Source organism: Terrapene carolina, unplaced genomic scaffold, assembly GCF_002925995.2.
Source record: "Terrapene carolina triunguis isolate 2854851 unplaced genomic scaffold, T_m_triunguis-2.0 Scaffold22, whole genome shotgun sequence".
NCBI classification, from domain to species: domain Eukaryota; kingdom Metazoa; phylum Chordata; order Testudines; family Emydidae; genus Terrapene; species Terrapene triunguis.
In genome coordinates, this window is record NW_020664373.1 from 20,159,598 (window position 1) to 20,183,172 (window position 23,575).

General features: G+C 40.3%; 2 protein-coding genes across 4 annotated transcripts in view; one reads left to right on the forward strand and one right to left on the reverse strand.

The window, feature by feature from the left end:
- The window catches only part of LOC112107599, a 53,907-nt gene extending 38,759 nt beyond the window's left edge, over positions 1 to 15,148 (forward strand). Inside the window, exons 9-10 of the mRNA XM_026648219.1 lie at positions 983 to 1,139; positions 14,930 to 15,148. Coding sequence (XP_026504004.1) covers positions 983 to 1,139; positions 14,930 to 14,987 — 215 coding nt within the window. The 3' untranslated portion in view covers positions 14,988 to 15,148. The remainder of the gene's footprint in view (positions 1 to 982; positions 1,140 to 14,929) is intronic.
- Positions 15,149 to 22,109: 6,961 nt separating this feature from the next.
- The window catches only part of LOC112107597 (TGF-beta-activated kinase 1 and MAP3K7-binding protein 3), a 77,895-nt gene continuing 76,429 nt past the window's right edge, over positions 22,110 to 23,575 (reverse strand). For all 3 annotated transcript variants that reach the window (XM_024201360.3, XM_024201362.2, XM_024201364.2), the window contains one exon: positions 22,110 to 22,825. In XM_024201360.3, the coding sequence (XP_024057128.1) occupies positions 22,677 to 22,825 (149 nt within the window). In that variant the 3' untranslated portion in view covers positions 22,110 to 22,676. The remainder of the gene's footprint in view (positions 22,826 to 23,575) is intronic.

A 23,575-nucleotide genomic window follows, 5' to 3' on the forward strand; every position in this document is an offset into this window, starting at 1 on the left:
GAAGCCATACATGGCTTGGGATCTTGTAGATCACAGGGGGTCCTGCAGAAGGCCATACCCATCTACATGGAAGTTTTGCAACCCTTCACCAGCTCTGGTGTTGGTGGCTATTTGGCAGCACAGCCCCAGATAGATTTATTTTTTTGATCAACTTCCTCAGGGTTGTGGAGCTCAGTCTCTGCCCTTCCCCCAAACCTTCAAAGGTGGTGGGGGAGGGGGGGGCAGTGGCTGATCCTTCCTGGACGATCAACACACAGAGGTTCCCCTACATGCATTGATCCATGGGAGATGAGCTGTTAGGTAAGAGAGGATCTGTGATTAATAGGGATGGCACACCAGCTGTTAGAGATTACTTAGCTTTGAAGTGTCATCTGGAATTTCCAAATTCATAGATCACTAGCCTCTTTTTTCTTTTAATTATGCAAAGTTAGGGCTTGTGAAATGCGCTGGCTCTTTCGGGAGACTGAATCCGCTGAATCTACATCACTAGTAGACAGGAGCAGTGGCTGTTCAAGTTCCCCGCACTGCCTTAAAGTACTTCACCAAGGTGCTAGAGACTGACTACTCTCTGTGTATGCGCACAGTTCCAGTTCAGTTAGCCTTTGGACCCACCTTTGAGACTACCTATAACACTGCCTCTTGTGATGATAGGATATTTAGTTTATTAGACAAATCAAACATATGACCATTAGAAATTGAATTGTGTCCGCAGTTAAGTTCACATGGGTCAGCTGACAACCACTTTTGGCCTAAGCTGGAATTGAACCAGGGACTGGTATTGAAGGACTTCATCTATCATTATGAGACATTCTGTTGACGCATCAGTCTGTTACTTCCAGACAGATGACTAAGTTGCCGTATGTAACCAAGTTTAGTATAAATTTCTGAGGATACCTTTCTAGTCTTCAGTTTAGAAAATCGATGAACAATGTACAGCTTCAGTGCACCCTCTGACCATACTGGTTTTATTGCTGCTTTCAAGATGGTGCATGTGAGGAGATCCCAGAACCGTGTGATGATGATTTGTCTGCAGTCAGTCAGCAAAATAGGACACGTCATCAGAATTCTCTACAGCATGATACAGATGTAACAGGCAGCCTCTCTGCAACGGATACCTGCAGTAAAAGTGCCACGAGCAGGTAATTTAGAATTAAGCATTAATCACAATTATTGAACTTAAAGCAAGAAAATTTTGCTAGACATTTTACGTTTTCTAATCCTATTAAAAATCTATTCTAAAATAAACCCTACCCCAAGCAGAGCTTTCTATTACCTGGAAAGGAAGAAGAGGAAGAGACTCCATGAAGTCTACTACAGACTCGGCTAGTGCTAATTTGCTTTCCCAGAAGATGTTCAGAAGCTTTGGTGATGGGCTACAGTACAAAACCTTAACACAGAGATGTTGATGAGCGCATCAAAAGAAATCCATGTTTAAATCTGCTTAGGAACATGTGTTGTGTAACTGGGCTAGCTTCCCACCTTTGCCCTCAATTCCTGAGGAATTAGGAATGGTGTGTGAGGTTGAGGGGTTGCTTGTATGGCCACGTTCTTAAGTCACTATATTGTTAAAAGCACTTAGTCTCCTGACACACATGCCAGTGGCCTCCCGTGTACAAAAAACATTGTTAAAACGTCAGCTAAAATCTTCAAGTCACCATCCTCAAGCAAAGACCCAACTGTAATGGTAATGATATGCCTTCCAGAGTTCCCTGATGGGCCACACTTTGTGGCTTTGTCAAACCAATGGGTGAAGTGGATTCAAGGGTTCAACACATCCTGCTTCTAGTTTCTCAACAGACAAGTTTATTTCAATCACCATGGTGGAGCATGAAGAGATAATCAGCCATCACCCAAAACTACTGGCTACTGTGGAACCCAGGGGCAGTGGGGAATCCAAATATGAACCTCACTTACAAGATAGGCATCCTCTTACAGTAGATGTTTCTTCATGCCCATCAGTATCATCTTGATTATCATCCACAAGGTGTTTCCGTGAATTTGCTCGTCTGCCCTCCTTCTAAGATAGGATCCTCTGAATGTTTATAACTACTACTGTTTTTCATAACAAGAAAAAGCTAAATTGTATCTCACTTGCTTTGTGTACTGTGCCCTTATCATACATCAAAGTGATCTTGCTTAACTAAAGAGTATTGCAGGTTTCACAGCAGCCAGCGTGACTTAGTCTTGACCAAGGGGAAGAGTATCCAGGGCCATTTAGTCGTTGGACTTAGGACATGGGTTAAAGGGGGTCCTTTTTCTTGTTGTGAGGGGGACAGCTGTTCATTAGGAACTGAACAGTTATTTCACACCGGCCAGGAATAAGCAATCAGATGATGATGATATTTGGTTACTACCAATCAGGGCTGGGATTGAAGTCATGGCTTCATAGTAGATCAATTGTGTTATCTAACAATTCTTCTTTGAGAGATGTCCCTGTGGGCACACCAGATCAAGGTGTGTCCCAGCGCCTTCGATCGGAGATTTCTACAGCAGTACCCCTATGGGCCGCGCATGCGCTATGCCTGCCTCTCGAGTGGTCAGTGTTCTAATAGCGCGTGCATAGCCTGGGCTCCTCAGTTCCTTCTCTACCGTCCCCGGCTAGAGACGGAGTTCAGCAGTGCTCTTTGAGATTAGCTAGCTAGTTAGTTTCTCAGTTTAGTTAGATAGATAAGTTACATTAATGACTGAAAACTAAGTAGTAACTCTAACGGTTACATTTATTTCTCAAAAAAAACCCACCTCCGCGGTTTCGGACATGCTTGGTTCAAGAGACGCGCCTCTTGTAAGGATGCCATCCTCATCTCGGACGGGCATTCACAGTGCGTACGCTGTTTGGGGGAGTTTCATGTACCCCAAAAATGCATCCATTTATAGGGGGAATCTATACAGGAAGGATGGGCTCCACCTAAACCAAAGTGGAACCAGACTGCTGGCACTTAACATTAAAAAGGTTGCAGAGCAGTTTTTAAACTGAGAGATGGGGGAAAGCCGATTGCTACTGAGGAGCACGTGGATCGGACAGAGACTTCTCTTAGAGGAGAGTCTATTGATAGAGATTCTCTAGGTTCTAGTCAGGAGGAGAGGATGGAAGAGGATAATGTATGGGCCAGATCAGACAAGAGACAGTCACATAAAAAAATCTGACACATCAGCAAAGGGCAGACAAATAAACAGTGACAAGTTTTTAAAGTGCTTGTACACAAATGCTGGAAGTCTAAATAAGAACTAGAGTGCCTCGTGTTAAAGGAGGATATTGATATAATAGCATCACAGAAACCTGGTGGAGTGGGGACAATCAATGGGACACAATCATTCCGGGGTACAAAATATATAGGAAGGACAGAACAGGTTGTGCGGGGGGGGGAGGGGGGAAGGGGGGAGAGAAGTGGCACTATATGTGAAAGAAAATGTACAATCAAATGAAGTAAAAATCTTAAATGAATCCACATGTTCCATAGAATCTCTATGCATAGTAATTCCATGCTCTAATAAGAATATAACAGTAGGGATCTATTATCGACCACTTGACCAGGACAGTGATAGTGATGATGAAATGCTAAGGGAGATTAGAGAGGCTATCAAAATAAAGAACTCAATAATAGTGGGGGATTTCAATTATCCCCATATTGACTGGGTACATGTCACCTCAGGACGAAATGCAGACACAAAATTTCTTGATACTTTAAACTACTGCTTTGTGGAGCAGCTGGTACAGGAACCCACAAGGGGAGAGGCAATTCTCGATTTAGTCCTGAGTGGAGCGCAGGATCTGGTCCAAGAGGTAACTATAACAGGACCGCTTGGAAATAGTGACCATAATACAACAACATTTAACATTCCTGTGGTGAGAAGAACACCTCAACAGCCCAACACTGTGGCATTTAATTTCAGAAAGGGGAACTGTGCAAAAATGAGGTTAAACAGAAATTAAAAGGTACGGTGACTAGAGTGAAATACCTGCAAGCTGCATGGACACTTTTCAAAGACACCATAATAGAGGCCCAACTTAAACATATACCTCAAATTAAAAAACCACAGTAAAAGAACTAAAAAAGAGCCACCATGGCTTAACAACCATGCAAAAGAAGCAGTGAGAGATCAAAAGGCATTTTTAAAAAGTGGAAGTCAAATCCTAGTGAGGTAAATAGAAAGGAGCATAAACACTGCAAAATTAAGTGTAAAAATGTAATAAGAAAAGCCAAAAAGGAGTTTGAAGAACGGCTAGCCAAAAAGTCAAAAGGTAACAACAAAATATTTAAGTATATCAGAAGCAGGAAGCCTGCTAAACAACCACTGGGGCACCTGGACGATCGAGATTCAAAAGGAGCGCTTAAAGACAATAAAGTCATTGCGGAGAAACTAAATGAATTCTTTGCTTCCGTCTTCACGGCTGAGGATGTGAGGGAGATTCCCCAACCTGAGCCGTCCTTTGTAGGTGACAAATCTGAGGAATTGTCACAGTTTGAAGTCTCACTAGAGGTGGCTTTGGAATTAATTGATAAACTTAACAGTAAAAAGTCACCAGGACCAGATGGCATTCACCCAAGAGTTCTGAAAGAACTCAAATGTGAAATTGCGGAACTATTAACTATGGTTTGTAACCTGTCCTTTAAATCAGCTTCTGTACCCAATGACTGGAAGATGGCTAATGTAACATCAATATTTAAAAAGGGCTCTAGAAGTGATCCCGGCAATTACAGACCGGTAAGTCCAACGTCAGTATCGGGCAAATTAGTTGAAACAATAGTAAAGAATAAAATTGTCAGACACATAGAAGAACATAAATTGTTGGGCAAAAGTCAACATGGTTTCTGTAAAGGGAAATCATGTCTTCCTAATCTATTAGAGTTCTTTGAAGGAGTCAAGAAACATGTGGACAAGGGGGATCCAGTGGACACAGTGTACTTAGATTTCCAGAAAGCCTTTGACAAGGTCCCTCACCAAAGGCTCTTACACAAATTAAGTTGTCATGGGATAAGAGGGAAGATCCTTTCATGGATTGAGAACTGATTAAAAGACAGGGAACAAAGGGTAGGAATAAACGGTAAATTATCAGAATGGCGAGGGGTAACTAGTGGTGTTCCCCAAGGGTCAGTCCTAGGACCAATCCTATTCAACTTATTTATAAATGATCTGGAGAAAGGGGTAAACAGGGAGGTGGCAAAGTTTGCAGATGATACTAAACTGCTCAGGATAGTTAAGACCAAAGCAGACTGTGAAGAACTTCAAAAAGATCTCACAAAACTAAGTGATTGGGCAACAAAATGGCAAATGAAATTTAATGTGGATAAATGTAAAGTAATGCACATTGGAAAAAATAACCCCAACTATACGTACAGTATGATGGGGGCTAATTTAGCTACAACTAATCAGGAAAGAGATCTTGGAGTCATTGTAGATAGTTCTCTGAAGACGTCCACACAGTGTGCAGCGGCAGTCAAAAAAGCAAACAGGATGTTAGGAATCATTAAAAAAGGGATAGAGAATAAGATGAAGACTATCTTATTGCCCTTATATAAGTCCATGGTACGCCCACATCTTGAATACTGTGTACAGATGTGGTCTCCTCATCTCAAAAAAAGATATACTGGCATTAGAAAAGGTTCAAAGAAGGGCAACTAAAATGATTAGGGGTTTGGAACAGGTCCCATATGAGGAGAGATTAAAGAGGCTAGGACTTTTCAGCTTGGAAAAGAAGAGACTAAGGGGGGATATGATAGAGGTGTATAAAATCATGAGTGGTTTGGAGAAAGTGAAAAACGAAAAGTTATTTACTTGTTCCCATAATATAAGAACTAGGGGGACACAAAATGAAATTAATGGGCAGCAGGATTAAAAAAAATGAAAGGAAGTTCTTCTTCACACAGCCAACTTGTGGAACTCCTTACCTGAGGAGGTTGTGAAGGCTAGGACTATAACAGGGTTTAAAAGAGAACTAGATAAATTCATGGAGGTTAAGTCCATTAATGGCTATTAGCCAGGATGGGTAAGGAATGATGTCCCTAGCCTCTGTCTGTCAGAGGGTGGAGATGGATGGCAGGAGAGAGATCACTTGATCAGTACTTGTTAGGTTCACTCCCTCTGGGACACCTGGCATTGGCCACTGTCGGCAGACAGGACACTGGGCTGGGTGGACCTTTGGTCTGACCCAGTACGGCCATTTTTATGACCCCAATATTGAATGAAGTCTACCGGCTCTCTAGGTGGCAACCTTACCTACTGCACTATGCCGGTGCACTGAACTGCTGCCACTGACCAACAATCTTAGTAATAAATACCTACAGACCCACAGCAGACCCATGCTCCAAGCCCCTGATTGGATGGACAGGCAGCATTCTCATTGGTTACCTGGCCTATACAAAGACCCCAATAGGAGGAGGGAGCTGTCTGAGCAATAGACTATTGCCTATTGGTTGCTGCCTTTCCCAACCCTGCCTCATCACCTCACCTACCTCACCCAGCCTCACCTTCCTAACCCGCTGACCCAGCACCATGGATTTGATCATCTGACTATTGACCCATGAGAGAATTCTGACCACTGCCCTGGACTGCCTCTGATACAATTGACCTTCTGGCTACCCAACCACCTGCATACACTTGACTACTGCTCTGGACTACCCCCTAGCCCTCCTTGGCCAACAGGCATTACACGTGGAAAGGAGTGCACCTTCACACAGCTGGTAAATTTGGTGTTTTTCTTTGTATAAAGGGTTTAAAAAGGGACATATGTAAAGTACTCAGAGTGCATGACCCTCTGAATTGTCCTGGCATATGAGACACTTCTTCGAGGAAGACTTAGATGAAGGACTATCACAGTCCTGACAGCTTAAAAAATGTCTCTTCTCTTTCTGCTCTTAAAAATTTACATACAGCAAGAGTGGGAACTCAACGATATTCTTTCCAACATTTTCCAGACCTGGGGTTATCCGCAACTGGATCTATTTGCCACAGCAACAAACAAAAAATGCCCGACATTCTGCTCCAGAGCAGGCCTGGGGAAACACTCACAGGGAGACACCTTTATGCTCCCATGGACCGAAAAACTCATGTATGCATTCCCCTCAATGCCTCTATTGCACAGAGTAATTCAGAAGATATGAACAGACAGAGCCAACATCATTCTCATAGCCCCAGCTTGGCCCTGACAACCGTGGTACCCCTTCCTCCTACGCATGTCGGTCAAGCCACCCATTCCTCTTCCCCCACTCAGCAACCTCCTATCACAACACTGGGGACAACTATTTCACCCCAACGTATATCATCTCCACCTGAGGGCCTGGCTGATCAGTGGTTCTCTAATGCGGAGTTAACATGTTCGGACCAAGTGCGCACTGTCTTGCTACGCAGCAGAACACACAACACGCGCACTACCTACCTGCATAAATGGAAACTGTTCACATCTTGGTGCACTGACAAACAGACCTCTCCAGTTTCTGCTTCACTCCCACTGATACTGGATTACCTGTTACACCTTAAAACATCTGGCCTCTCTACGAGCTCACTCAAGGTCCACCTTACGGCAGTCACTGTCTTCCACCATAAGATTGACAAAGTTACGGTCTTTGCCTATGCAATCACCAAAAGGTTTCTGAAGGGTATCCAGACATTATACCCAGACGTGAAACCACCTGCTGCACCTTGGGATTTACCCCTAGTACTCAAAGCCCTGATGGATAAACCTTTTGAACCAATGGCTACCTGCTCCCTTCTCCACCTATCCATGAAGACCGCCTTCCTCATAGCAATCACATCTGCCAGACGAGTAGGAAAAATGGGGACACTTATGGTGGACCCTCCATATACCACGCTCTTCCGCAATAAGGTCACACTCTGCACGCATCCAGAGTTCTTACCTAAAATACACTCTTCCTTTCATCTCCACAAACCTCCCAACATTTTCCCCAAAACCTCACGCTAATGCCTTTGAAACAGCAATGCACACTCTTGATGTTTGCAGAGCATTATCCTTTCACCTGGATAGAACAAAACCATTTAGAAAACCCCCCAGAATTTTTGTCTCTACTACTCAGCACTCACAGGGAAATGCTATCTCTACACAAAGACTTTCCAAATGGATTGCTGACTGCATATGCCTTTGTTACCAACTCAGGCAAATACACCCTCCTACATCAATTAGGACACACTCTACCAGAGCTGTCTCCACCTCCACGGCCTTTCTCCATAATGTCCCACTGTCTGACACATGCAAGGCAGCTACTTGGGCATCGAGCCTTACTTCACCAATCACTACGCTCTCATCCATACTGCAGTGTCCGACACTAGAATGGGTAGAGCTGTCTTGTCAACAGCCTTCTTGCCTCATCTGAAGTCCCAACCATCCTAAAGGGTACTGCTTTTCAGTCACCTGGAGTGGAGCACCCACAGGGACATCTCTTGAAGAGAAGGTTACTCAACCTGTGCAGTAACTGACGTTCTTCGAGATGAGTGTCCCTGTGGATGCTTCACTACTTGCCCTCCTCTACTTCGGAATTCGTAATGCACTCTGTTGTAGAGAAGGAACTGATGAGAGCAGGCCGTGCACGTGTTATTCAAACACTGAGCGCTCGAGAGGCAGGCACAGCGCATGCGCAGCCCGTAGGGGTACTGCTGTAGAAATCTCCGATCGAAGGCACTGGGACGTACCTTGACCTGAAGTGGAGCACCCACAGGGACACTCATCCCGAAGAACATCAGTTACTGCACAGGATGAGGAACCCTCTCTTCTTTAAGAGAGATTTTTAGATATACTGTTTTTTTGTTTTTAAAATATAGGAAAAAAACCAGCCTAATTATATATCATTTAATTTAGTGATGATCACGGGTGCCAGGTTGGCAGCCAAGGTCAGTGAAGTACCATAGACCAAAGACAGGATGGCACCGGCTACCCCAGGACATGCTGACTTGTATCACTGTGCCATTGCACACACTCCTTTTTCTCTAAGGACCACCTCAAAGGGCAAGAGGGTAGTACTGTTTCCATGCTTATTTAGTCTGGTAAGACTATCAAGGTATTGGAGAGCTTGTAAACAGCACAAAATTAAGGTAATATTTGACAAGTTATTACCGTTAGGGAAAAATAAGCAGTTTTCATGATACTTGTCGACTTCAGTGGAATCTTAGGCCACTGACTTTAGCGCATTGCCAATTAAATGGCTGTATATTTGGGGGGCAAGCATTTATATAGCCCCCGGTACCTGGATGGAATTGGCATGATTGTGAACAAATGCTTCCAAGTTTATAGGGAGCAAAACACACAAGCCACTAATCATTTTCACCTTCCCCTCCATCTTACAGCCACTTAAATCAGCAAAGTTCCCATTCGGAACTCCAGAATATTAATTTCCTATCCATGAGCAATCGGCCCAGAACCACTCACTCAGAAAGTCTAGGCATGAAGCTTGGAGGGGCTGAAAAAGAGTGGCACTTGCAGAACCAAGGAACTTGTGCAGCTAGAGCTCTGATGGCTGATACAAAGCTAGCAGTAGCTCTTAGGAGACGAGTTAGCTCCTGTTCGGTCCAGGGATCACAGAGCGGCCACACATCCCTGCAAGAGTTCCATAGCTATCTCATTTTGCAATAGCAGAACTGGACTTAATGCCCATTGGGGAGCTAGCTGGGGGCCAGCACTGGCTGAGTAAGCAGCCTGGCTAAGGGATATGTAGCCCAACAGTAGTTTCCATTAACACGGTTCCTATGAAGTCCCTAGTACAATTTAAAACTTCTCTGATACAGCCCCAAAGGAGGAGCCAGTTCGCCTATGTTGTCGGTATTCATGCATCAGTGAATGTAAATCCTGCCTCTGGCATTTGTACTGAATGATGGCAAAAGAATGTTGCCAGCCCCCATGTAACAAGAATTCCATCTTCAGTCTTGGCTCAGGCTTCCAGCCCTTGTGAACTACTGCTAGAAAAAAACATCCCAGGACTTTTCCCAGGAAAGCTTTTGTGGGGTCAGTTTTCTTACCTTGTGATATGCAGGTAATTTTAGCCTGGTGTGGTTCGGGTGGCCCATGGAGTAACTGTTCCCTGAGTACAGTATCCAGTTTGCTGGCACTCCTCAGTGTATTATTTATACCCTATGTGGCACTTACAGGGTGCATCACATTTTCACAAGCTGTTCAAACATGCACTATGGGTCCAATCCTTTGCCCACTTAAGTCTATGACAAAGCTCCCATTGACTTAGATGGTGCAGGATCAGGCCCAAGTCCTCATAATGCCCCCTTGATAGGAAGAGTCATCACCTCCATTTTAGAGGAGAAAGCAGAAGCTTGTGGACTTGCCCAAGGCCACACAAAGTCAGTGGCAGAACCAGGATAACAACTCCGGAGCTGAAGGACTAAACATGGGACTGAGAGCTAGTACCCAGCACTGCTTCTGTGCTCTGTCACGCAGTGAAAGAAGGCAGGCATTCATCCAAGCCCAGCCCATAACACAGAGAAGGCATCAGTCATTAAATTTCCTTGAATGTCATGAGTAATAAAGGAGACTTTCCGTTGGGCTTCATGAAGAGATCTAACTCCTTGAATAGTTCCAGTCACAAAAATATGAAATTCATCACAAAACTGACACTTCTCCTGGGAGCCACATCTGTTCTGCTCAGGTCAGCAGCTCCTTCGCTCAGGCTGATAAAAAGATGTACAACATAGCATACTCTGCTTATTGCTTCTCATCTAGATTGGTGGCTTTTGGTCCCTTCCTGCAGACGTGTAAGACACTGGCTGTGCTGATGTCACATTACACTATTATCATTTGGTTTTTCAGTGCTGGTATAAGTGTGAACTGCCTGCTTTAAACTGGTATGGTGTGAACTGCCTGCTTTAAACGCCAATACATTTTTGAAGGACCTAGAAAGAAAATCTATTTGTAGTCTGTAGATTTAGCTTTGTGCAAGCTGTCGATTTCTTTGCTCGAGGCTGAGTAAGGTAGGTCTGTGTGTAACGAAGTCAAAGCAGTTGATAAATCACAATCCCAACTAAAGGCCTCTTCCATTCTTTTACTTAACATAGATAAAGGGAATTCAGACCTGCACAGGAATCTGAATCTGTCAGGACTGGAATAGATGCATGCACTTTGAGTTTGAAGAACTGTATTGGTTCTTTATCACTGATCTTATAACCTTTTACGCATTCTCTCTTCCCCTCAGTCATGGTTTCTCACTACTCCACTTTTCTCCAGAGAGTCTGAATTTGAGAATGAGGCCTCAATCCTAGTTTGAGAGAATTCTTGAACTAAGAACAGATAGTTCAGAATCTTGTCCAATAAAGTGTGCTGAAGGATTTCTTAACCCTCTGCTTTGGTGTAAACCAGACTCCAAAGCTGTTCACCTTTACCAAAACAGTTTGTTTGCACAGTAAGTTTTTATCAGGCACAATGATAAATACTTAGGCTGATGCTTCATTAAGAAATTGAGAGGTCTGGAACTTTGGCCCCTTGGAGATGAGGGAAATGGGAAATATGCTGAAGGGAAGAACATACATGAATATTTCAGGATAGTGACAGGACACAGATCCACTCATTCAGTACATTTTGGTGTACACACCCACCATGATATGCTTAGTTCAGATCCTCTCATCTGGAATGCCTTGCTAGGCTCCTGCTGCCTAAAGAGAAGGCAGGTGAAATCAGAAGTGTTAACTTAGGATGGGAGTGACTGCTAGCCTGGAATTTTGCCAGATGGCAAAAATCAATCACTACATCTGCAAAGCCCTCAGAGGAGCGCCCCCTCTCCCCCCATTCCCTGGCTTTCACAATGCTTAACTCTCCTTTTATGTGTCATGGTGCCTTCAACAGGGCCAGTTCCATTTGGGTGATCTGTTTTAAGGCTGCATCTTGGCATGGTGCTCCCATGAGTTCCGTGAGCTGGGTTAAGCCAGTCTCACGAGTAGGGGGAATTCTTGGCACTGCAATTGGTCTAGCAGGCACCAAAAGGAGAAAGGGAGGGGAAGTGAAAGAATTGAGAGGCATAACAATTAGTGACATCAGATTTACTAGGTCACCTATTCCATTCCCTGACAGAATAGGATTACTCCATACAATACATTTCTAGTGCTTCGCCCAATTCATTGTTAGTAAGTCCCAAGTGATGGGCTTTCACCAACTCAGTTCCAGTGGAGATGCAAATTCTGTTTTTGCTGTGGTTAGTAACTATGCAGGCAAGCAGTGATCAGGAAGTGCAGTGGGACTGCTTATGCATTCCTATCCCTTTATAGTGAACAAATTTAACAGGAGAAAAATACAAAACAAATCTACCTGAGCTGCCTCTGTGCTGTGGTGAGGCAGAACATCCCTCCCTCCCTCCCTCCCCCCAGAAATCTTTCTGGACTGGCAATTGAGAATGAAGTTTTAAGAAATGTAAGAATTCTAACTGGAATTCACAGGGCACTTATCAAAGTGGATCACAAATGCAAAGTTATTTGGTACTCTGAAAAGAAGCCAGCAAACAAAGAGTTTTCTTCAGAATTTAAAATTAGTTTCACACTCTTTTAGAAAAAGGTTTTGCTTTTAATTTTTTTCTTTTTACGCCAGGAGTCCTGTGGGTAAGGTAGTGTTACCAAGACGACCATTTGCACCAAGAAATGTTACAGACTTGAAAATTGGAAACCTGGTGAAATTCTCCCATCCAGCAGGGAAAATCAGTAAAGGAACAATCAAGTACTTGGGGCACCTGCTTGGGAGAGAGGATGTGTATCTTGGGGTAGAACTGGAGGGCAGCGAAGAGGGAAAACATGATGGAACATTTCAGGGAACACGATACTATCTCTGGTAAGATTAATCCTATAGTTACTTTAAACAAAAAAGCCTCTTACTATTCCCCTGAAAAATCTGTAATGTATGGTTCTATAAATATTAAAAATTATTAATGTATTTGTCACAATATAATAATTTGCTGATAAATAGCTTAGGTTTTACTTAATCAAAAATATGTATAAACAAAGCAAATGTATTTTTAAAACCATTGATCCTGTTCTACTATAACTATTTCATTTTAGTTATACCAAATGAGCAATGCAGATTTTATTTTGTCTGGCAGATGTTGGTGCACCGGAGGTGACAGTTCTTGTCTGTACCATTTACCTCTTTTCTGAATGGTCTACAGAGTTATTATGGAGTCAGAAAGTTACTGTCATGTTTCTCAAAACAAGCAATTTTAATAAAATATCCTAGATTTTTACCAATTAACTAAGAGTAGGTGGGTTCCCCCGCAGTGAATAGTCACCCATTAAACATATTGCTTAGCTAGCACTGTTTCCATTTTGCATAATACACTGAACTACAATACAAATATATTTTAACCAGTATAGTATATGCATATGCTGGATTAACCAGTTACTGCAGTTTTAGAACTAATGACTCAAAAAAGTGGAAAACAGAAAACAAAATATAGATGACTCAATACGTCTGTGTAACAAGATTACATCTTCAATGATCAGGCAAAACTCCCCAGATAAGTTATATATTTCCAAGACAAAGGTTCTTTGATAATCAAGAAACACGAGAGATGCCTATTATAGATTGTTTCTAAATTTTTCTTGAACAGCAACAATTCCTATAACACAGTTAAGCCTCAACATCTCCTGTGATGGAACACACCCGAATGCCCTTCATCAAAAGTATATAACATTTTAAAAATTGAAGTTGGCCACTACACAGAAAGCAAAGCAAACTGCTGCCTCAAGAACAGAGGAAGAGATGTCACTCCTCAAAGTTTTCCCAACCCTAAATCACTTTATAAACTGAATTGGATTAGCTCTAGGATCAACAGAGAGACTGTTTTCATTTGAGGGGACTTCTTCAAGGCTACCAGAATAATAAGCAGAGAGGAGGACCAGATACAGAGTCACCCCAGGTATCCCAATTACACAACTAACATTGATGGGAAGCATTACTTGTAATCAGGGACACAAATCAAGACTCCTGGCTGTCCTGAATCATCAGTGAGAATGGATGGGACCTCTACTCAGAGATTGTTAACATCTCCTTTCACAAGAAGAAACTGCCCCCAAACCTAAAGCATGCCATTGTCTGGTCAGTATATACCACTATACAGACTGAAATACATATGGCATCCAACACACATGAAATCCATTTTTGTTCTCATTTCTCTTTGTTTGACTATTGCTGCCTCTTGCTTAGGCTTCAGTCCTTTTGTATTCTTGTTAGTGTGTGAAAATTTTGAAACTTCCAAATTCTGAGGTTTTTGCAAACTGGAACAACAACAACAACAAAAACCCAACCAAACAAAAAAATGACATCTTCTTTGGTTTTCTCCCTACTTTCTCCCTCAAGAACAGTAAGATTCTTGAGAGACAATGAGCCCATTTTCACTACCGGGTCATCTAGTTTTAAAGTAAAATGAATAAATTTTCAAATTTATTTAGGATAAAGATTGTAATGCATAGTATGGCTGCCCGTCCCTGCTTGCAAGTTAATAGTTGGTGCACTTACCAATCATTTAGCATTTCCTAGACCAGACCAGCAAAAAGGGGTGCCAAGCCATAATGGTCTTCCAGGTTCATAACACACACAACATTAGGCCAAATCAGCAGACTGAGTTCAATCAAAGGAGAAAAAAATGGTTTTCACTTTGGTTTAGGGCAAAGTCCTACTGTCAGTTCTGCAAAAATTGGTATCAGTTGAAATGTTGCATATTTAGGAGCAACAAAAGTTTGGAATCCAGAACTTTCAGATCCAAGAGCAGAATTTTATTCTGTAATCAAAACCAGATTTTGCTATATTGATTTACAGAAATGAAAAATTTTCACTTTAATTAAAAATCATGAAATACACCCCATACATGTGCTTTATTTGGAGAGAGGAAGGAAAGCCGCATGTTGTTCTTAACTACTGTGGGGTTTTTTACATGAGCCTTAAGACAAACCTTTTGTGAACATTAACTGAATGTTTTGTATGGGTTTTTTTTCCCCCTAGCAAACCTAACAAAGGAGTATTTGTGAACTTCAGCAAGGTCATTATGGCATGGGAATAATGAATCCAGGACAACCTATAATAAAAAAACCCCTCATATGAGCCTATGGACTTTTACAGCAAGTTACTGGCATGCTATGCCCTTTGACTATCTGCAAAGAAACTAATTATATTGTTATACAAGTGCATTTGCCCAAAGTCTATTGATGTATTTCCTACACATTTTTATAGAAATGTTTACTTTAAAATATTTTCTGGACCCTTTGTAGACCTTTTTGTAAAATAAACGTGAAGTGTTGTCATTCCTGAAGGGAGACTCTTTAATGACTTGATTGGAATTTACTTACCTGACAACAACATAGCATAATCAGCAATTTAGCAAACCTTCTAAATAAGGAATTACCTGTTAAAATAAACACCTGTTCCTATAAAACTTCACATAGCACATCTATAATATACCAGAAGAAAAAGATTCATGCAACTGAAAATCTGAAGTTTTTCACTTATAGGAATGTTTTATGGAAATAGCTTCCTTTTGCCTCTGTATATAAATTAAGGCCTGATCTACATTAGAAAATTTGGGTTAATTAAACTGGTTCAAACCTGTAATGTAGCTTAATTTAAACCAGGGTAACCCTCACTTAAATTGGTTTAAGTTAAACCAATTTAAATAGGGGATAAGCCACTTTAAGTGCATCTAGAGGTTTGCACTGGTTTAACTACACCAATTTAAAAATTAGTTAATCCACTAAAATTTTTCGAATATAGACAAACCCTAGTTATCTCAAAGTATAGAACCCAGATAAAACCAAAAATCAGCTTTTGCGACATTTTAACAACTGCAGATATTTGCTACTCTAACTTCATTATTATTTTAATGTTTAATTTAAAAAAATAAACTATTTGTTCACGTTTAGCAGCATGAAACATGCTCTTAAGGTAGCATAACAATGAGCAGATACAAGAAATGCTTTCAGGAAAGGATACTTGTTTTTTAATTTTGAGAAATTAAGGGCTTGTCTACACACAAAAGCAGCATTTGTTTAACTAAAGGTGTGGTTTAAAAAACAATGTACTGAAACCAGAGCAAATCCCAGCATGGACAATCATATCAATTTAAACCTTGTTTATATTATTTTAGCATCAAAGCTAAACCGGCGTAAACCACATTTAAACCAATGTAAATGTCTCACACACAAAGGTCTAGTTTACACCACGATATTTACCAACCTAGTTAAACCATTATAATTATTTTTGTGGATGCAAACCAAAAAAAGTCCAATTACTCTAAGAGTATTGACATGAGGCATTATATGAGTAATTATAGTGGTATAATTATACTAGCATAGTAATTCTGGTACATTTCCCTAGTAACAAGACCAAGTTGTACATTTTAAATAAATTAGTTTTAAAACTACACCTTTAGTTAAATTAGTGCAACATTGGGTGTGGCATCGTGAAGTAATTAGAGGAGTTCGTAGTGTGGAACAAATTTATATCTCGTTCCATACTTTACATTCAGTACTTCAATTTCTATTTGGTGCTGATTTTCCAGCTCACATGCTAAGCTGATGCTTCATCCATTCACATTCTGTTGAAAGCAAAGTGTTAAAACATATCTTGTTTCTTCCACCTTGCTACAACAAACACTGCAGTTACAGTAAGGATATTAATGTTTGATTTGTAGACTACATGGGAGAAAAGTTTACCTGATCAGAGCTGGCTTTCTTTGACAAAACTTGATGGACATGGGAAGTTTTGTCAATGCCACGTTCTATAGGTCAGGCTCCTTGTAAGAAGTCGCCTTTTTAGTGATTGTAGATGGGGGAGTAAAGCATGCAGGGAAGAGTGAGACAGCCTACAATGGAGTCATGAGGGACTGATCGGGGATATGTGGGGGGGAGAGGAAGGGGCTCAAGGTATGAAAGATGCCCTGGGGGACCAACGATGATGGTATAGGGCGTGAGCAAAGCTCCTGAGGAAGCATCCAGCAGATGAGTGAAGGAGAAAGCAAGGGAATGCTGGTGTTTTCCAAACTTCTGTACATGACAGACTGGCAATGGTCCCAAGTGCTGCATCAGTTCTTCTCCACAACCTAGCTAATCAGCAGCTCCTCACACACTAGACAAGGATGCAGCCCACAAACACAAACTTAACTCTGAACCCATAGCTAAGCTTGTACAGCGAGTATGAATTAGAGGAAGTGAATCTGCATGCTTAGAGCAACCTTAACTCTAAGTCAACCAAGTTTGTGTGGTAATATTATGTAAGGTAAACCCTTACCTCATAGCAGGTTATCCCCCAACCCCTCCACCCCAGTTATGCTACATTGGCTTTTTAGAAGCTCCAATGTTTCTTCATTAGCTACAAAACAAGAACCCAAGAAACTACAAAAACATTCAGGTTGCTCCGACAGTGGAAACTATTGCTCTCTTCACTGGCATTGGCAGCCTCAGGAGGACTCATCCTTGCTCAGTTACAACGTAATGGCTTAGATTTTAGGCAATAGTCCCAAACTACAGTTTTGAGCTAGATCAAATTTGGGGATCCAAAGTTTGCTTGGGATTAGTTAGCTTGACTGTTCCCACTGAAGTCAATGGTTAAACTCCCAATGAGTTAAAAGGGAGAAGAGTTAGGCCAACTCTGAGCACTTCTGAAAATCCTGCTCATGGAGCTTGAATAGTCCTCATTCAAAGAACGGAAATCTTTGATTTAGAATTCAATAGACATCAGCAAGCCACTATTTGAGACTGATTTTCATATAAATTAGATGAAGTCAGTTGTCTAGCCACAATACACTTAATCTGAGAAGCAACAATTAAACCTAGTACTTACCTACCACCATACTTCATATTAGAAGGGTTAAAAGGATCAACTGAAAAGAATAATTCCTATAATACTTACCAGATCACACGACAAATCAATTTAATAAACTTTATAGTTTAAAGAAAGATACTGTGCTAAGGAAACTACCTTTGCAGTGATTCAACAGTCACACCTGAGTCTTCTTAGGAAAAAAAATGACTAAAAGTCTACACCATTCATTCAATAAAAGAACCTTTTCTTCAAGCCTTGGGGGGGGGGGGGGTTGGAAATCTATAATAAATTTTCAACTGCCATTAACAGCATCATCTTCTGGAATCAGAATGTTCTCTGGCTTGCTGCTGAAAGGAAGAGAGACCAAAACACTTTGTGAACATCATTTGTGCACAGTCCCAATCCTGCAATCTGATCTGCACAAAGCACCTTTGACTTTAGTGGGACACCACACACCTCAAAGGTCTACCCCTGTAGATCGACCTGCAAGTTTGGGGCCCAAGTCCAACATAGAGCAGTTGTTCAGGGGGAAATATATTGATTTACAAAGACACAAACAAAAGTGTGATATAGCTATGGGTTTATGGAGAATGCTACACTTTAACAGAAACATGTTTAGTGTCAAAGCAAGAAAATTTGGTATTTTGGAAATGTCTTCTACTACACACGAGAACAAATGCAGGATGTGATGTTTTCTTAGTTTATTAATTTATTTTTGCAGAAATCTGCAACTTTTCGAGTATGCACTTTCTGGAGATACCATGCATGCATTGCCTCTTAATGCTTTTGTACAATTTCATCTCTTGGTAATAATCTCATTCACAGCATATACATCTAAAAACTAAAGACATCATATTTACAGGATTTGACAAGATCTTGTCTTGTTGTTTTAATGAAAAAATTTAACAGGGTTCCACAGAGCAGGAAATATGGATTAGATACATCGGTGCCACCATAAATAAATAAATGTCAAGAACAGAGTTTTAAAAAATTCTTTCAGGTCTTGAAAATCCAAAATTATAATATTGCATTAACTCCAATGACCTCTTATTATTCAAACAAGTCAAGAAAAACCTACCTGTATTAATATTTATAGACAAGCAATGAGAATGCCCCAAACTAAAACATACAGCAAGTTTCAATCATGGCCAACTTTAAATAATTATGTTAACATTTGGAAAGGAAATAAAATAGGTGCAGAACACAGAAGCAATATTGACTACAAGACGCATCGTTTGCGTGCATGTCTTCTGTCTTTATGGGGTGGAGAGTCACAGTAGTATCACAGCATGTAAATTTTACAGTCTCAGAGAAGCAGTTAAGTATCTATGAGTCCAACTGTCCACCTTGAACTATGAAAGCCATTTTCACATTCCTGGGTATACCAATGAATATTAAAAAGGATCAAGATGACAGTTTCATTTTTAACTTATTTGATATTCTCACATTCTTTATTTCCCCCCCCATTTTGTTTTGTCCCAATTTCAGCTCTTAAATATTTCTGAATTCAGTTTCAAAGGATTTTACAATCAATCTTAATGTTGACATGTGTTGCCATGGAAAACCTGAAATGAGAGTATAACTGGGACAGATACAGTAACTGAAAGAAAGCAATATATTTTTAAAGAAAACCTGATTTAGTAGCACATGATTAGAAAGTACTAAGACCGAGACCAGCTCTTTAAAAATTATTACACCTTCTCATCACACCTCCCATCTTAAGGGAAAACACACATACCACAGACACACAAATGCACAACTCAATCTGATCTTAGACTATATTTTACAAATTATTTTCTTCTTAGCCCCCCACCTGCCCTTCTCCCTCCCAAACAAGCAAGGTTGATAATTACATCAAATTCAAAGCATAGCCAAGTTTAGGATTTCTTTTGGTTTGCTATACCCTGAAATATTGTTCACAAGTCCCACTCTGACTAAAACTTTTAAAGAACTATGGTAGTAGGAAGGGATAATTGATACTAATAGATGATAAATACAAAATAAGTTTTTAGAAAAGTTAATTTAAATGAATAGTGAAATCCTTTTAAATACCTAAAGTCCAAGTAAGTTACCAACTGAACCATACTAGTCTAATAGCATAGTTGAGGGAAAGCTTGTTATTAAAAATAAGTAGTGCATTACCACAACGGCATCAGCATCCTGCCATCCACACACGAATACACTCAAAAGTTTTATACAATACAGTGCATTTTATATGCCAGCTGACATTAGGGTTTTGTGTGCATTAAATAAATATTACACAAAGAAACCTTTTTTGGCATAGTCTACATTTCAGTTGGGAGTGGGAAAGGGTGTGTTGCCTGCTTCCAAAAAGCAAAATGGATGATCTAATATTCAAATACAACTTATGTTCTAACAAACTAAAGATTCAAGTACCATATATAGTTCTTGTACTGCTAATGTTTGTGCATGGACATTTACAAGTAAATGAGTACAACAGAAAAAAATTTCAATACTTTTTGTACAACCAATAAATGAGAACTGAAAAAAAGCTCAAATAAAAATCAGCTTTGCTCTTAAAATCAACTTGCCTATTTGATGGCACCCTCTCTCACCCTCCCAATAGCATCTCCTCATAGGTTGCCTCTTTTTTGTCTTCTGCTAGCTGGTGAAAGCTATGACTAAGACTAGACTGTCTTCATACCACCAGAAACCATGCATTTAGGATTATTAGAGCTCACAGAATGAATGAGTTGCATGCATTTTTTTTTAATCAACAGCATCTACACTGTCTTAAAACAAAGTGGCACAACTGTTCTCAAGCATGCTACTGTTACTCTCATCTGATGACTGTCATTTTAGTTATCATTTTTGCTATTCCAGCAGAAACTAAAGCTGTTAAAAAGTCAACATAAATAGGACTGAAAATTGAAATCATACAAAAGAAAAGGCATCATCACTGAAGAACTATGACAGAATTGGTATTGTATTGAATACCTGAATATACAACAGGTAATGGTGTTGCTAATCTCTCAAGGAAGAAAAATGTTTTAAGTAAAATGCTTCAGCTCATCTGTTTTCCACACTGTCCCTTCAGTTTTGCCACACTGTCCATTTATACAAACAGAATTACAAAAATGTACGCTTATTTTTAACTTCATCTGGACAGCGGGAATTTTTGTTTTCTTTTACATATGAGCTCCTCATCATACAGTGCAAAATCATCATCAACTTAAAAAGAAATCTCAACACCGATGCCTTTGACTTCATTTTGCTTATTAATGATGCACACTTCAATTGATCTCAAGCAGACTTATTAAATAGATTATTTTAGATTATGTTTAGGATTTAATGAGTGAAGGAACATATTTCAATATCATACCAGATAAAAGGCAGTTCCTGATCTGAATCACAAGACAGCAGTTTTTGCTGCTATCTTTTTAAACTGCATGGAGGGAAAACATCAGAAAGGCAATACAGGCAAAATAACAAAAACTCTCCCTTTCAAATGCTGTGAAAATGTTGGATTTTAAACAACGGTTACAGTGTAAAAGTTCAGATGCATTGTACCAGCTTCTTAAAAACATCCTCAATCAGTCACACAATTTCACTTCATAATCATTCAGCTGCCCAAATCCAGAAGTTCTGATTTCACAAATAATGACTGCTTTATTACAGCAAACTGAAGCGTTTAAACAAAACTGATCGTTTTATATAATACAATATATTATATGCATAAAAGTACCAGTATGGTTTTTAGTTTGCAAGTGTTTTGTATTCTTCACTATATTGCAAACATTTCCTGACCAAAATAAAAAAATGCAGTGTGCAACTTTTCCAGATCTGCCATCTGCTATTTATACAGGCTGGTTTATTAACAATGTGCAAATAAACCTTTATTGAAGAGCTAATATTGATTGTTCTTTTTCAGCTAAATCAGGATTGGGGCACAAAGTACCTTCTGTGCTGTAAACATCATGAATTCTTCACAAAATTGGAAGCTGAAAAGGCCTAAGTAACAGGGTGCAAACACTTCTCATACATAACCATGGCTGAGCTCAAAACTTCCAAACAGAATTTGGAATAGTTCTGGCATTTGGCATACGTTCACTGTACTGCTACAGAGCAGTCTTAGGAGAACGTTATTTATAAAAGCATAATTTACTTTTAGCTTTACCACACAATGGCCTAATAAAAGCATGCAGCAATCTTTTCATCAGTAATATGGTAGAATTGGTTCTTAGTTAATTACCAGTGTTGACACTGCTTGGTGAGCACTATACAAGCAAAAGGGATTGCAGAATCACCTCCAATTCTACTTTTTATAAGGCTCATACAGTACTTCATTTTCGCACCAGAAGTCACATCTCAAAACAGCAAATTTTTGTGTAGACTTAAGTCACCCTGAAAAAAAGCAGCAATTACAAATACCCCTCTCTCTGTTTTCTATCTGTTGTAAAATTTACAGTTGCATTTTCCTGTCTTCTTTTTCAGTAGTTTACAATCCAGAAGCACAGGGAGCCTTTGTTTTCCAGCTAGCTGGGACCAGGTAGGTCAGCTATGGCTTCAGTTTGTCGGGATAACTGTAATATTTCACATCATTACTAAAAATTCTATATTTAAAAATTAAGAGCCACTAAGCAGTAACTGCAGCCACAGGATTAAACAGCAATTATCTGCTTTCCTGTATACATTCTTCAAAGAGTGAATCCTTTCCTGGTTTTGGGTATCCTTTCTGCTTTGCTCACTGCAATGGGATAAGAAAAGAATATTTCCCTCCCCACTCCCTAAATTTATTCTTTAGTGCAGTACAAGTGGAAACAGTTTCACATCTTTTCCTCCCCCCTTGTAATCTGAAAATAGTTGACTAACAAAGGCCTGGCAGATGGACTGAAAGGTTCCCCATGTTTCCTTCTCCTATGGCTGTGGGCTCAAGAACTGGTTTTCAACCTAATGCAGACCCTTTCCAGATTCAGGTGTAATGTGGCATTTCACACTGCTCGCAGCGGTTTAGCGCTGGGTGGTTCAGAAAGGTGCAGCTATCACAGTTCCATGGAGCCCCTTCAAAGTCTTCATCTCTTGGCTGAGTCTGTGGAGTCTGTTTGGAGCTGGTTTGATGCTCTAAAGAAAAAATAATGTTATTTTTCAAACAAAGCCTTCATAAGAAAATATACCATGCAATTTTAGCAAATATTTAGAGGAGTAGGTTAAGATACTCATCTGCCAGCTAGTAGTTTTCAGCTGTTTTACACAGACATCTAAATGGCACTGTACAACTGGATTAGGATTTGAAATTCAGAATGTACAAAATACATACATTATGTATTTTATTACGTACTGAGAAGGCAGTCCAAAGCTGATGACTGTTAGCAGGGAATGAATTCACCCCAAGGCCCATGTAAATGCTATTCAATGTATGAGTCTGTACATGTATCAAAGGAAGGGAATTTTCTAAGAGAAAGTGGGTTTGAAGACTCCATGCTAAGTGCCAGGCATTCAGCCCCAAAACTAGTCGCTATTGGGCTGACGGCAGAATCTTGATGTCATGCAGGTCCATTGCAATGCACGCTTGCCCTGGTTGCCAGTAAATCAGTATACTAGACCTGCATGTAATACAACATATTTTGCTTTGAAATAACTTGCTTTCTCATTAGGAGTATGGTTTGTACAAACATGCGACTAATAGTGCCTAAAAAACTGCCATTTAGGAAGAAGAGTTTGATGGTTCTTCCTTCTGTTGTCCTTTTACCCATTTAACTACCTACATCAGGGGTCGGCAACCTTTGAGAGGTGGTGTGCCAAGTCTTCATTTATTTACTGTAATTTAAGGTTTTGCATGCCAGTAATACATTTTACATTTACAGGGGCCGG